We start from the raw sequence: 14487 nt of genomic DNA on the forward strand, positions 1-14487 counted from the left end.
TTATTTAATTTGGTAATATTATATATAAGTGTTACTTTTTTAAGCTTTTTCCATATTACATGCAATTTGTGGAGCATTGTCTCGAGGAAGCTTGTCTTATCATCCATATATGAGTGAGGCTAGCTAGCATTATATTTTTTTTTTGTTGTCTGACGAGTCTAATGAACATGTTTTATAGTTATATAATTAGTCTTTAGGCCGGGGCTATGCCTCGGATAATTATAATTTTCATCTATTAGTAGTTTACTTTAAAATTATAACACTAAGCATAATTTGATTTATTTAGTGGTTAAGACTTTGATATACAAGTTTGAAGTCATGGGATCAAGATTTATACAATGTATTTTTTAATTTTTTTATTATATGTGAATTAAATAAAGTAAACACTCTAAGGAATAGTGTTATGTGATACACTATCTTAATCAGGAATGCCTTTTAATATATTAGTGTAGATGTGTAAGGTCCAAATGTATTTTTATCACATCTTTAAATAGTTAAAAATTAACTAAAAGTGTTTTTCTTTATATAGATATATATGAAATAATGTAGATGTTTGTTTTATTGATGATGCTTTTGCTATAAATTCATCGATGAGGATGTCAATTAGCTAATATATATGACATACATACTACAGGTTTGGAAAATGACTCTTGTAAGACATATATATATATATATATGAAATCTCTTGAGTTTGGTGGTGCCCTTGCTCATCTTCCATTTGAGGGTCATGGGATCAATTCTTAAGGCAAAGAGAGGGTTGTCACCTTTAGGTCTTGATTTAGTTGAAGTCTGATAGAACGTAAATCTTATGACCCAGGTAGAAATGTTAACAAGCCAAATCGAGATTGTATTTAGGGTTGCTCGGTTCAACTCGAAACACTTTTACTCGAACTCAAGCCGAGTTTCAAGCTTTTTCGAGCTTAAATTTTCTAGTTCAATTTACCTTAAAACTCAACTTGAGTTAAAAAAATTATGTATAATTAGGTTTAGACTACTTAATTTGAGTTTTTCACAAGTATTGTGCATACTTTGAGTACAAAATTTTTACTTAATTTCGGTAATATAGAAAATCATATAGCTAAAACATATTTCAAGTCTGCTCACAACTTTTCCAATCGAATTTTGTTATGCTCGACTTTAAAAAATTTCGAGCCTAGCTCAAATAATTTGCGAGCCAGCTAGACTCATTAACACCCCTAAACCCAGATAACTCATATAACTACTAAAATAAAGTTTATATGCATATTATTTGAGTACAACAATGCTAAGCTCAAGAAAACTATAGAACCCCATAATTGCCCAACTCAAATTCAAGCTGCTCGCGTAACTAATTAACTCAATTTTTTTTTATATAAGTAACACTAAGGCCATTAACTGTTCCACTTATTTTAACTTATTTAAGATCTTATAAGATAAGATAAGATAAGATAAGATAAGATAAGTAAGATATTCTGTTCAACTTCTGTTCAATTATTTCAGAAAAAAAATAAGATAAGATTAAATAAAATAGGGAAAAATATTTTAAATAAGTTAACTTTTGCGCGGTCTTCCCGTCTTAAGTCTACCTTTTAATTATCCCTAATTAAGTTAAGTTTATATGTCTATTTTCTTCTATTAAGTCTTAACTTGACTCATTTACCACCTTTTAAGTTTATCTCATACCAACGAGGCAACTATAATTTAACCCGAAAGTGACACATATACCCAAATTGGCTAATGGCTATAGTATGCTCTATTGTTTTAAGTGATATCAAATAGGAAGATGAAATAAAACATAATTTAGTCCACTTGTGAGTCCCAAGGAAGGGTAAAAGATTATGGGGCCGTAACGTTGTGGCCCATTGAACCATCCAAAATATTTCACATGCAACTTGTCCCTATTTTCATCTTCAATAATTTAGACTTATATCTATACTAATATATCGAAAAGAATTCTCAAACAAGTTTACACGTCATACGACATTTTTCTTTTTTTTGTTTCATACTATGTCATCATTATGCACATTAAAATGATTAGTAATATTTTTTTAAAGATGAGCAGAAGACGCCCTAATCGGACCGAAACCTCACACTGGTCAACTCGACCTGGGTTTGCAGGCAAGACCACTTGAAAGTAGGGAGAATGGTAAGGGAAAACTTCCCACCCACTAGACCAAGTACTACTTGATAAAATAATAAAATAATAATATATAATAATAATAATATAATATTAATAACATAAAATAATTGGTAACATGCTCCATACAATTCGACTACATAATCTCAAGTTGATATACTAAAGTTCTAATTAATAAGCTACCCAACATTAGATGATACTTTTAACTATATATTTTAACATCTAGTGGGTGGGAAGTTTTAAATATAATTTAACATGAAAATGTTAATAACATGGGACATCGTTCGGGACCAAAAGCTAGTTTTCATAAAAGAAAAAAAAGTACTTATATACTTTTTTTTTGAGGGGAAAGTACTTATATACTTTCTTTCACTAATCTGGCCATTAAAATAAAAACAAGTAAAAAAAGGAAGATTTATTGTATTTATCTGATATTAGAAATGAATAGAAATTCTTAAGCATGGGCCACATGACATGCTACCTTTAGGGGTGTTAGATGGACCCTTATTCATTTAATTCAAGAAGAATAAGTTTCTTTGCCCAATAAGTAATGTCAATTGTCAAAGAGCCTATATTGCCTCTATCTGCCAGTTGGAAAAATAATTTCATTTTCATTTGTGGGGGCATATAAAAGATTAACAGATATACTGATATACATAAAAGTCGTAAATCGAGCTTGTTTGGTGGAGGTGGTACGTAACTTCCTTGTGACTTTGAACTTTGAAGTCACAAGTTCGAACACTAATTACTTGTATTTTTTTTTTATTGGGAAATTAAGTCAGCCTAAGGGCTAACCTCTACAAGGCTACTAACCTTGTAGGAACTACCAACACATTGGCTGGTAATGCATGCAAAGCATGCTAAGGAAATATCCCAGCATAATGCTGGGGGTAAGGATCGAACCCCTGGCCTATTATAATTGATGCAGGGATGTTGTGCAATGGTTTTCGGGCAGTTGATTTTTCTCACTGTTTCCGAGAAGCGAATCAAGCGGCGGATTTCCTGGCTAACAAGGGTCACTCGGTGATTTCTCCTCATCGATGGTTTGAGTTACATGATCCTGCTTTCCTTTCTATCATCCGAAAGGATGTTTTAGGTTGGTCCTATGTTAGGGGCTAACCTAGTTTTCTTTCCTTATAAAAAAAAAAGGGGAGTTCTACCACATGAGCTAGCTCCTCATCCTTACTAATTACTTGTATTTGAGAGAAAAAGATTTCGTTATACTTCCCTATTCTCAAGGGTGGACATGCATAGCTGGACTGCCTAACCTGCGAGAGGTGTTCGGTTAATAGGGTCCTTCTTCTTACCCGAGGTTCCAGTTAGTAACCAAAAAAAAACATAGAAGTCATAACAAATGGTCTCTTATTAGATGATCTAATTAATCAAATGAGTACTTTTTCTGGTGAGTCCAACGGAAGTTCTACATATTTTGCTATTTTTGTGTTACTCTCTAACTTAAGGTTTTTAATATAATCATTTAAAGGCTGCTATTTATTCGTCTATATTTGTAGTTCTTACTAATTCTGATTTTGACTAATACCGAATTCGATACAGTAACTAGTTTTTCATTAATTATTTAAAGGCCAATATGCACTTGTGGAGAAGTATAGTTTAGAATAGCATCACAATTATAATGATGGGTTAATTCAACTCTACTCTGTTTGCCCAAGTAATTACAATATATTTTTGTTAATATTTGATGTTTATTGATAACCATCTTTTGCCTTTAAGTATGTTGAACATGTATGTTTTATATAATTAATTAGCTGTTGTGTCCGAGAGATGTCTCATGTAATTTAATAAGATAAAGAGGATGTATGTTTGGGGGTTGATATCATGTCATAAGCACAAGTCATATTTTAGTTGTACCATGACATTAGAAAGTAAGAGGTCACGAGTTTGATACCACTATTCTAATTTTTTGATCAGTATGAATGCCATGTTGGGGATAAAGCGCTACTACATCATCGTATGGGGTGGGGTGATGTAACAATGTACATTACTTGCACACACATTTTCATAATATATATAAATATTGATATCTCTAAATACATATTAACATTAACATTAATTAGCGTGCACCAGGTCAAAAATACATGTCATTTCTAAACAATCCACTCATTCAGAAACTCACTATATCAGAAACTAATTTTTTCTAACAATCCACCATATCATTCAGAAACCCATAATATCATGACAAAATTCACTATATCATTCAAAACATACTATATCATGCAAAAACTATATCATTTCTGAACAATCCAACATATCATTATGACACTCAGTAGAAATTCATTGTATCATTCAGACATTCACTATATCATGCATAAACTACGTACATATTTCTATATGTTAAAGCACGTGTCTTGACAAATATATTATACAACCTACCTCTCCGTGCATGTTAAAACAATTAAACTAAATCCTCCACTATATTGCATATAACTTCACTATATATTTTCCGTTAATAAAATCCATTGTATTGTATATAAGTTCACCATATCTCTATAAAACTCATTATATAAAGTTAATATCAATTACCAACATGGTCCATTAAAGTTCTTTTAAATAGCTAATACAATCAACTATTCCGCCAATTGCCAAATAGGGTCATAGCTAATACACGTTATCCCCATGAAATTCGTTAAAAAAAGAATTTACCTCGTCGGAATACATTGTTGTTGTCGGTGGTGATCGTCAGTGGATTAGAGGTAATAATTGGTGGTTAGTGATTTTAGGTGGTGGTGGAGAGAGAGTTGTAAAAACAGTTAAGGATATAATGGTACATTTACATGATAATTGGGACGATTTTAAGTAATTTCACGACGACGAATAGAAGTCGCAGTGTACTAACAGGTCAAACCCCAATCATCTCCTGATACGTGTATCCATGCTAGCATATTCCACGTGTGGATCCAACAAATAATATGATCATACAACGTGCCTTGCTTACAAAAATTGTGGGACCTAAATAACCCAAAAACAGAAGTTTCATCTTCACAATCTTCATGAGATGATCTGATCAAAACTTCCTTTTTAAAGATCATTGATATTTCTCGGTACTTTCTCTCTCATTTCTCTTATTTCTTTGAATTTGATCAACTATTTTTGTAATATATTATATATACTGTTTGAAAAATTAAATACGTACAACCTTTACACGTTAAATGCTTGAAATATTGAAAAATTGTAATGTACAATATTATAATATATCATATTGATAAAATATGCTATTTGATGATTATTTGAGTGATATAATTACTGTGATTTGATTAAATCAGCTAAAATCATCTCATTTATCATTTATGATGGTGGGTAGTTTTAATAATGTATGATTTGACGTAAATTATGTACCCTTTGTTATAAAAATGTCGTTTTTAGTGGGGTTTTATTTGGATTATGTTATGTTTATTGTTTTGTTAATGTTCTTTTTTTTTTTGTTGGAGATTATGAGTTTTTTTGGGTTGTTTGGTGAGATAATTTTTTTTCTTGAAGCTATTTGAGGAATTGTTTATCACTTATGTGATGTAAAATTATAGAAGTGATACTCCCTCGGTATCAATTGACTACTTGCTACATTAGATTGTGGTACGAACTTTAAATAATGTGTAAAAGTATAGAGAAAAAAGTATGCGCGGGACCAAGTTTAAGTGAAAAGAATGACATTTCCCGACTATATATATAATTTTCATTTTATCGAAAAGGTTTTATCAATTTTAATAAATGATTTTTCTTTGGGATTTGAAACTTGTTTTATTTTGATCGATCTTTTCGATTTCTCTATGAAAGATATATTTACGAAGTTGTTTCAACGTATTAATTGACACTAATCCGGGACCCTTCTCCCTTGAGAAATATTAAACTTGGCGAAAAATGTATGTAACAAGTTACTAACAAGTAATTTGGGACGTCCAAGGGAAGAATAAGTAGCAAGTAAATTGGGACGGTATGACGGAGGGACTAACAAATAGATAAGTTATGTCTTATATATATATCCTATTAAGGTCCTGTTGGACCTTTTTTCTTTCTTTTTTGTGAAAGAGGCCTTAACCTTCATGTGTTTTTGTGCATATGTATGAATATGCAAGGATGAAGCTCTCAACTAGTAATTGAATATTTATACTAGAAGAACTCAAAAATGGATAGTTGCCAAGGAGCTTGTACTCAATTATCACGGTGATTTGGAATAGTAGCATATCACAATGGTAATCCGCATAATATTGATACACTAATACTAGGGACTCCCAAAAAATTAGAGGTGGCCATTTGAGGACCCAATGGAGCAAATCATGACATCGAAATTGAGACGAATTCACCACCATACTTGCTGTGTAAATGGTTGTGAATGTTTTCAGAGAAATTTGTTAGAATATTTAAGAGAGAAATAGAGAAACCAACAAGTAGAGGGGCTGGGATTTGGGAGTCAAATATAAATTATGAAGTGTAAGAATGAGAAAGTTCTCCTGGTTAGGTGATTGGTCTTGCCATGAGTATGATGATACAAGTTAACCAGTATACTGTCCTTAGTTGATTGTGCACAAAGTAGAACATACTCGAAAGTAACCTACTGCATAACCTATTACCATTACATCTATACCACCTTACCTTAGCCTTTCTTCTGCTGCGTGTGATTTTTACTGTTTTCATTACTTGATTTCCAACCAGTTCTTAGTATCTATCATGGTGGTATATGATGTGTGTGGAAAAAAAAAAAGCATTACTAATACGAATGGTCAATTCATCAAGAGATGGAGTAATACTGAGAAACTAATTAACATATGGACTTATAGTAGCTAGTTAGCTGGGGTTACAAAATCAGTGAAGCGAACCCCTTTGTTTTGTCTGGTTTATTGAAAATTCAGATGGATTGATCAATCAGTTCATAGGCATAGCAGGAGCGTAAGGAAACGAGATATCTCAAGAATAATACATTTATCTTTGATCTTGCAAGAACCCTGGATAGGCTGAGATTACACTGATATCGGGCGTGCATTGACATGTGATCATGCCAAGCCTAGCGTAGATTGCTAATATGACATGCATTACATGTGACTTGTTTAATGATCAATCACACAACTTTAAACTCGCATCACTGATTTTTACTTTTGTCAGGCTTCTCTACATGATCCAAGATATACTGTCTTAATTATCTTATGCAACCGTTTTCTAGTTATAGAATCATGTTCTATCTATTCAATTGAGTGATCAAGTTAATCCATCTTTTGAGGGTATAACAGAAACACCCTCTCTGTTTTCAAGGATAGATCCTTATAGTGATTAGTTGTGAACTCTTCCCGTCCTCTAAAGGTTGCAACTATGTCACATAGTTGTTGACTTATTGTTAAATGATACTACTACTAGCTAGTATGGTAACTTGCGGATAAGCTAGTTGATTGTGTGATTTAAAGACTTGACAACATTTCATGATAACTTATCCTATACCCTACATGTATCAATAGTTCATTTTGTTAATGTGATAATACAAATCCAGAAAAGAGGACTGATGGTTGGTAGGATGATTAAATCAGTTACTGAAATATAAAGGAAAGGCATAATATAAGAGTGGTGCAGGGAGGATAACTAGTGCAAGTCTAAGTTCCTTCAAATCATGATGGTCCTTTGATCATTTAAGTTCCTGGATGCAAATTACATGCTTGCAGAACAATAATCTTTTGACATTTCTGTTTCCAGGAATATATTCTTGAATGCACGACGCAGTATCTGTAGACTAATAGTAGTTATTACAGATTGCCCAGGAGTTGTGCTTGCCTTTTGTTGCTACTTTATAACACTAAGAGATGCCCGGAGAACGTAGTCCTGGTCCATCAACACCTAGAGTTCGGCATCGTAGACGATCTAGTGAGGTCAGTAATTGTGCTTTACTCTGTTAGTCTTCTACACGTATGGGATCTGTATTCTCATTCTCTGGACTTTATTTTAATTAGTAATAGTGCTAGTGCTAAGGTTTGTGCTCCTTTAACATGTAGACATAGCATCTTCTACCCTTTGTCTATCTTTGGTTTTTCACCCATTACCCAACTATATCTGAGTTACGCAACTATGGCTAAAGGAACTAATCTTGTCTCTTGACATAAAACAAAGATTTATGCCTTACATAGTGACTATAATAAATTATAGCCTGTGGACTTGTCATAAAGATTGCTTTCTAAAATCCTCCTTATTTTACAGAGAGGTTACTTGCCTGGTTGATATAAACAGCAATTTTTTTGGTTGGGAAGGGAAGCTTGGTACTCATTGTTTATGTCTTCATTATATGGTTCTTCGAACCTGCCAACTAGTGCTATAGGACTATAGGAGACTTTCTGGGCGTCTTTGCTGTCATAGTAAATCTTGCTATTTAGCTCTACTGGTTTTACTGATCTTCTCTTCTGAAATAAGTTTCTGCTCTTCAGTTTCAGGTCCCTTCAGACTTGAGTAAACAGAATGGCAACAATTTGCTTGTTCATGACAAAAACAAGTATCGATCTATGTTGGTCCGTGCATACTCATCCCTTTGGATGGTTGCATTCGCCTCAATTATAGTGTACCTCGGTCATCTCTACATCTTTGCCATGGTGGTTATCATACAAATATTTATGGTCAGTGAGCTTTTTACCTTGAGTAGAAGAGCTCATGAAGAAAAGCGACTTCCAGGATTTAGGCTTTTGAACTGGTAAATTTTAGTTATATCTACCATGTTAAATTGCCTTCTAATTTTCTGGTGACCTACTTGACAGTATGATCTTGACAGTGGCAATCAATAGTTTTCTTATATTCATTTTCTCAGGCACTTCTTCTTTACAGCAGTGCTATTTATGTATGGCCGGATACTCAACCGACAGCTTGTCAATACTGTGACTTCAGATAAAGTTTCCTATAAGCTTCTTAGTGGTGTTATCAAGTACCAGATGGTTATATGTTATTTCCTGTATATTGCAGGTTGTTTTTCTTCTATGCTTCTGCCACTAATCTGGCATCAAAGAAACTTGAATTATATTATCTGCAATTCTGCATTTCTATTTGTCTGTACTCATGAGTGCATCGTTTATTTTGAGCCTCAAGGCAGTGTGAAATGATATTTGAGTCACAATATACTCATTTTGTGTTATTATATTTTTGTTAAACGCCTGATATGGGTTTATGCGTGGACAATCAGGTTTCATGTGCTTCATCCTCACCTTAAAGAAGAAGATGTACAAGTACCAGTTTGGCCAATATGCATGGACACACATGATTCTTATAGTGGTCTTCATCCAATCCTCCTTTATGGCAGCTAATATATTTGAAGGAATATTCTGGTACTTACTGATATTTATTCATATCTTTGTCATCAGAATCCTTTATTTTTTCAAGATGAGAAGCCAATTTTATAAATGCTGCCCTCCTTATTGATTTATCCACATGCTCTGAGAAATCCGACAGCTTGTTAACTTTCTTCTCTATCATTTGCACCTATTTTATTTATAGGAGATAATAGTATGACCTCCAAAATGCAAGGTTGTCGTCGATGTGCAGGACAGTCATATGTCGACATTTAGCATTTTCAACTTCTTTCTCCATTGAGTTCATGATAGATTATTAAGTTTCTCTTTAAGGTCTTAAGACTCGATGAACTCATTTTCTGTGTGCTGATAGCACTTGTATGAGTTCTATCCGTATTTTGACTAAACCCAATAGAAGATACTTTCTTTCTATATTTTAGCATGGTATAATAACAAATACTGAACTTAACAACTATCTCAGGACACCTTGATCATGTAGCTTTATCAGTTGAGCTTGGATAATTGTATGATACTTCCTGCATGTGTGAAGCGCTCTTTTTGCCAAACTTGGGGGTGCTTAACTGCAGTATTTCATTACAAGGGCATTAAAATTATATATAGCATAATAATTTAAGTGGGTTATATTACTTGAGTATCCATATTCCATGCATAATGGTCCTAACTTTATTCATGGCTGCTTCTGGACCGAAACTACAGAAATGTATGACATCATATTAGGTCAGTTTAAAGATAAATATTATATGAACCGATTTTATACATCTATAACTGCTGCCAATGCATACCAGTCTTGACTTTATTCATATCATGCTTTTGGATATCAAACTAACTCCCAGTTCAGGAGATTTCAGATATGATGATGCCTTATTGGCATTGGTGGTTCAGAAATTAAAGCGTATACAGGAATAATCATCATTGATTTCGTATAGTTATATGTTGATAACAGGCCTCCGTTGTGTTGGATATTAGCTATATCTGTTTTTGCCCTTTGTACAGTATGGTTGTTCTTCTCTTATGTCTTCTTGCTGAATATATTATTGGTCCTGATTTTTTAAAGCGAGTCTCTAACAGTGCTATATATTTAGGTTCCTACTCCCTGCAATCCTCATAGCTGTCAATGATGTTGCCGCTTATATCTTTGGATTCTTTTTTGGAAGAACTCCATTGATAAAGCTCTCTCCCAAGAAAACCTGGGAGGGTTTTATCGGAGCATCAGTTACAACACTGATTGCAGCATTTGTGGTGAGTTTGAAGTAAACTAGTTAATTTTGCATGAGTTGAGAGTGCTGACTGAATACTTCAATTTATGATACTAACAATCATAAGAATTACTTTCACCCTATCTGCATTGCGTAGTTCAGCACTCAAGCCCTGGCAGCATTAGATAGAGTAGCCATTCGACCAAAATGATGCCTTGATCAGTTGGGTCACCAACCTTTTTGTCCCCTTGAGCTGTTTGATTGTCAAAAAGAAGCATCTTGTCATAGTGGAAGATAACCATTTCTGAAGAATCCTAGAAAATATAGTGTAGCTTGCTTCGTGCATGTGGAATTAAAATATGGTCCACTTGCAACGCGATGAAAACGTCATATTTCATTTCATAACCAGAACGAATAACTTGCAGAAGAGCTGTTATAGTGCTCCTTTTCTCGTCTAATTCTGTTTCCTGTTCCATATACATGTATGTTTCTTTTTGGCTATGTGTGGTTGGACGGAATACACTTTCAATCGAAAAAGACTACTTATGATATTTTTCCAAAAGAAGATGCAATTGTAAATTAGTTTTCCTTTGTTTGGCTCTTTGCAAGAAAAGTTTTAAGAGAAAAGCAAGAATTGAAGTTAAAGAGGAGACTGAATGGGAGGAAGGAAATAGGAATGTGAAAAAGAGGGAGGGAAATGTGGTATTTTTCGATTCCGGAAGGAAAAAGTTTTCCATTCTTGGGATGCAACAGGATTTGTCTAAATGCAACAGGATGTTTTTCCATCAGGACTCAATTTGAAAGAAGGCATCTAGCATGTCAATGTGAGAATACCTGGACTCAGTAAGGTCAATGTAATTTACTCATTGTTCCACCAAACATCTGCAGTTCTGCACGTCTTAAAAATTAGCTTCTTTGTGTGTGTTTTATAACAAAACAATTAATGCAAATAACACAAAGGAAATATATCTATACGCGTTGACTGTCATCTCTGAGCATATGGTGTTTTATTGTGCTCCAACTATTTGATATATCACCTGAAGCCATCTGCTTTTTGCTCGGTTTTGGGGCTGTGCAGCTTGGGAACATACTTGGTCATTTCCAATGGATGACATGTCCTAGAAAGGTAATTGTTTGTGAAATTTTAAAGCATTGCACAACTGGGTATTTCACAATCATAGAAGTTTTGGCTCTTACTATAACAACATGCAGGATTTATCTACTAGCTGGCTTCGTTGTGATCCTGACCCGCTGTTTAAGCCTGAGTATCACGCTTTACCACAATGGGTTGCTCGATGGGTGAGTATTTATGAAGGTTCTCTTGGCTGACGAAGCATTGGGATCCAAAATTCAGTTCGAGTCATATTTGCAATTTAAGTATATTAACGAGCATTTCCTTCATCTAACATAGAGTAAAAAATGAAAAAAGGAAGGAAAAGGGTCCAAAAGTCTAAAGATTGTAATAGAAGTCTGCAAAACATGCATTCTTAGAGTTTTAGGCCCCAACTCTTTTGAAATCTGTTGGATGTTATAGGACTTATAGCACACCAATTTTCTAGATCATAGGTTGCTTTTAACATATCTGTTCATGATATTGTGCAGTTTCATCGCAACGAAATCGGCATATTGCCAGTACAGTGGCATGCCTTGTGTATAGGACTGTTTGCATCAATAATAGCACCATTTGGAGGCTTTTTTGCCAGTGGTTTCAAGAGAGCATTGAAAATAAAGGTAAAGCTCCTTGTTGTTGCAGAAGGAGCATTCACATGATCTTTAAGCTCTTCTATTTCTGCTGTCTTACATTTTGATTGTTGGGCATTTGCAGTGAAGACACTATATTAATTATCGTGCTTGATGAAGCTTCATTAATCTCAAAAACAAGGCTAAAAATCTCTAACTCAATTAGGGTTGCATTACCATAATTAAAACTAATACTTCTCTTTTAGTTGCACCATGTACTTTTTGGCACTATTCATCAACCAACTTTGTTAAGCTATGTTGCATCACAATATAAGATAAATCATAGTCAAGTGGGGTCTTGTTAGATTCGTCTCAATGCTAGGATTCCAAATATCAAATTTTTATAACTTTACTTGTACACAAGTAGAGATACTAATGTTCAAAGAAGTGTCTCAGCAAATGTGCAACAGCAAATGGTGCAACTAAAGAAAGCCAGAGGACGGAAGTATTTTGTGGTTCTTATAAATGTACCTTGAGTGAGTTTGTGGTTTTAGCATTTTTATGTGTAGAATTGACAAACTCTAGTAATCTCGGTTGTTAACTAAGATTTCCTTGTTTGCAATGAGTGGTTTCTCGTGTTTGGAAATATATTCCTAGTTACTGATACTTTGTATGTCTTCATTTTGTTGCAGGATTTTGGAGATAGTATTCCTGGACATGGAGGATTTACTGATAGAATGGATTGCCAGGTACAGACATTTCCGAGTATGCACGTTAATGTGAATGTTAAGATGTCAGTGCCACTTTGTATCTTTTGAGATGTAAATGTCGTTGTCACTTTGACACTTTGTGCTTAGTATGTTAATTACCGAATAATATAATATTAGTAAAAACAATGTAATGACAGCCGTTTATATTTGAGGAGAATAGCTATCCTGATGCTCCTTAGAGTCGGGTTCATCCGACAGCAGCAGGAGTAGAAGAGTCTTTAGATAGGCGACCAAATAAATCGATATTGTTCTCTGATGGAATGAACATTGCACCAAGTCTAGACATGGGTGGGTGCTCATCTACTCATTCATCTATTACTTTCATCATGTAATATAGAATTTTCATTCATGCAGATGGTGATGGGCGTTTTTGCGTACATATATCATCAATCTTTCGTTGTGTACAGGGACCTTTCTGTTGAGACAGTTTTGGATCAGGTAAAGCTTCAGATCAACCTGCTCTGACACCAAGTCCATCTATGTTGGCATATATCATAGTTCATGTTTTGGTCAATTTTTCCTATATTTTATCTGCCAATTTAGGGTGATTAAGATGGTTATTTGTGGTTTAGATACTGAACAACCTCAGTTTCGAGGAGCAGCAATCTCTTTACACGAGGCTCGGACAGATATTCTACGAGCAACAAATCAATCCATAACCACAATCATTCAAGCTTGAGTTATTGGCGGTTTCTTGTGTTTGGCCCTACTGACGTATATGGCAAAACAAGGATTTCACTTCTTTTCGTCTGCAGATTGTAGACTGCTCGAGTATAATGGGTGGTTTAAGCATCTGAGAGGGACAGGAAATTCTGGAGTGTTTCTGAGAGCGAATTTGTTGAGTTTTCTTTTCAATTATTCACTCAGATTTTTCTTACTGGATCGCTAATGATGGTAGCTTAGTCTTATTTCATCCTATAATGACTTTGGTACCAGTATTGAGAAGATACAAGACCTGTACTATCAGAGGAACTGGGACAATTATTGTATCACCTTATTCTTTGTGTACATATCAAATGGAGTAACACTTGTTTTTGCTTTCTTCTGTTTCTTTGCTACTTTTTATCTTTGTCTCTATATACCTATTGTTGAAATATGACTTAAATTATTAGTGTATGCGGTTTAGTAACGGTTTCGGTTTCAGACCAGTCTGTTTAGCTTAATTAGTAGGGTATTATATAAATCTTCTAATTAACTTCTGCTTCCATATTCAGTAATTTCATAATTTATACTCTCTTTCTTCAAAGATAATAAAAATCGTTTCTCTTATGTTTGTGGACATAGCTAACACATTGTTAGTTAACCACGTTAAATTCATGTCGATTGTTCTTTAATTCTTCGTTGATTATTGCGTTCATTACAATACTATCTAACTAAACCTACTATATAATGTTACATTTATTAACCTCTTAGGCTCTTAAGTTGTGTAGTCCTCCGGTTCT

At 34.0% G+C, this 14487-nt stretch overlaps 1 protein-coding gene across 3 annotated transcripts; it reads left to right on the forward strand.

Annotated features, from left to right (window-relative positions):
- Positions 1–5087: 5087 nt before the first annotated feature.
- LOC104891749 (phosphatidate cytidylyltransferase 1) lies at positions 5088–14086 on the forward strand. 3 transcript variants are annotated; one of them, XM_010677498.3, is made up of 12 exons: positions 5088–5175; positions 7808–7980; positions 8530–8789; positions 8904–9055; positions 9273–9414; positions 10482–10638; positions 11674–11721; positions 11808–11894; positions 12198–12326; positions 12968–13024; positions 13400–13483; positions 13618–14086. In XM_010677498.3, the coding sequence occupies exons 2-12, from the start codon at positions 7915–7917 to the stop codon at positions 13702–13704; spliced, it is 1269 nt and encodes a 422-aa protein (XP_010675800.1). In that variant the 5' UTR covers positions 5088–5175; positions 7808–7914; the 3' UTR covers positions 13705–14086. The 3 variants fall into 3 exon arrangements, with proteins under 3 accessions (XP_010675800.1, XP_019104711.1, XP_048498482.1); XM_019249166.3 differs by having other exon boundaries at positions 7864–7980; XM_048642525.2 differs by lacking the exon at positions 7808–7980 and having other exon boundaries at positions 5092–5175.
- Positions 14087–14487: the final 401 nt, after the last annotated feature.

The sequence above is a fragment of the Beta vulgaris genome, chromosome 4 (assembly GCF_026745355.1).
Source record: "Beta vulgaris subsp. vulgaris cultivar EL10 chromosome 4, EL10.2, whole genome shotgun sequence".
In the NCBI taxonomy this organism is placed as follows: Eukaryota; Viridiplantae; Streptophyta; class Magnoliopsida; order Caryophyllales; family Amaranthaceae; genus Beta; species Beta vulgaris.

Bases quoted from the DNA above. Each gene is read 5' to 3' on its own strand.
- LOC104891749 (XM_010677498.3), top strand. From the start codon at position 7,915: ATGCCCGGAGAACGTAGTCCTGGTCCATCAACACCTAGAGTTCGGCAT. The intron at 11,722-11,807 runs GTAATTGTTTGT...AACAACATGCAG, and splicing joins GGATGACATGTCCTAGAAAG to GATTTATCTACTAGCTGGCT. The intron at 11,895-12,197 runs GTGAGTATTTAT...GATATTGTGCAG, and splicing joins CACAATGGGTTGCTCGATGG to TTTCATCGCAACGAAATCGG.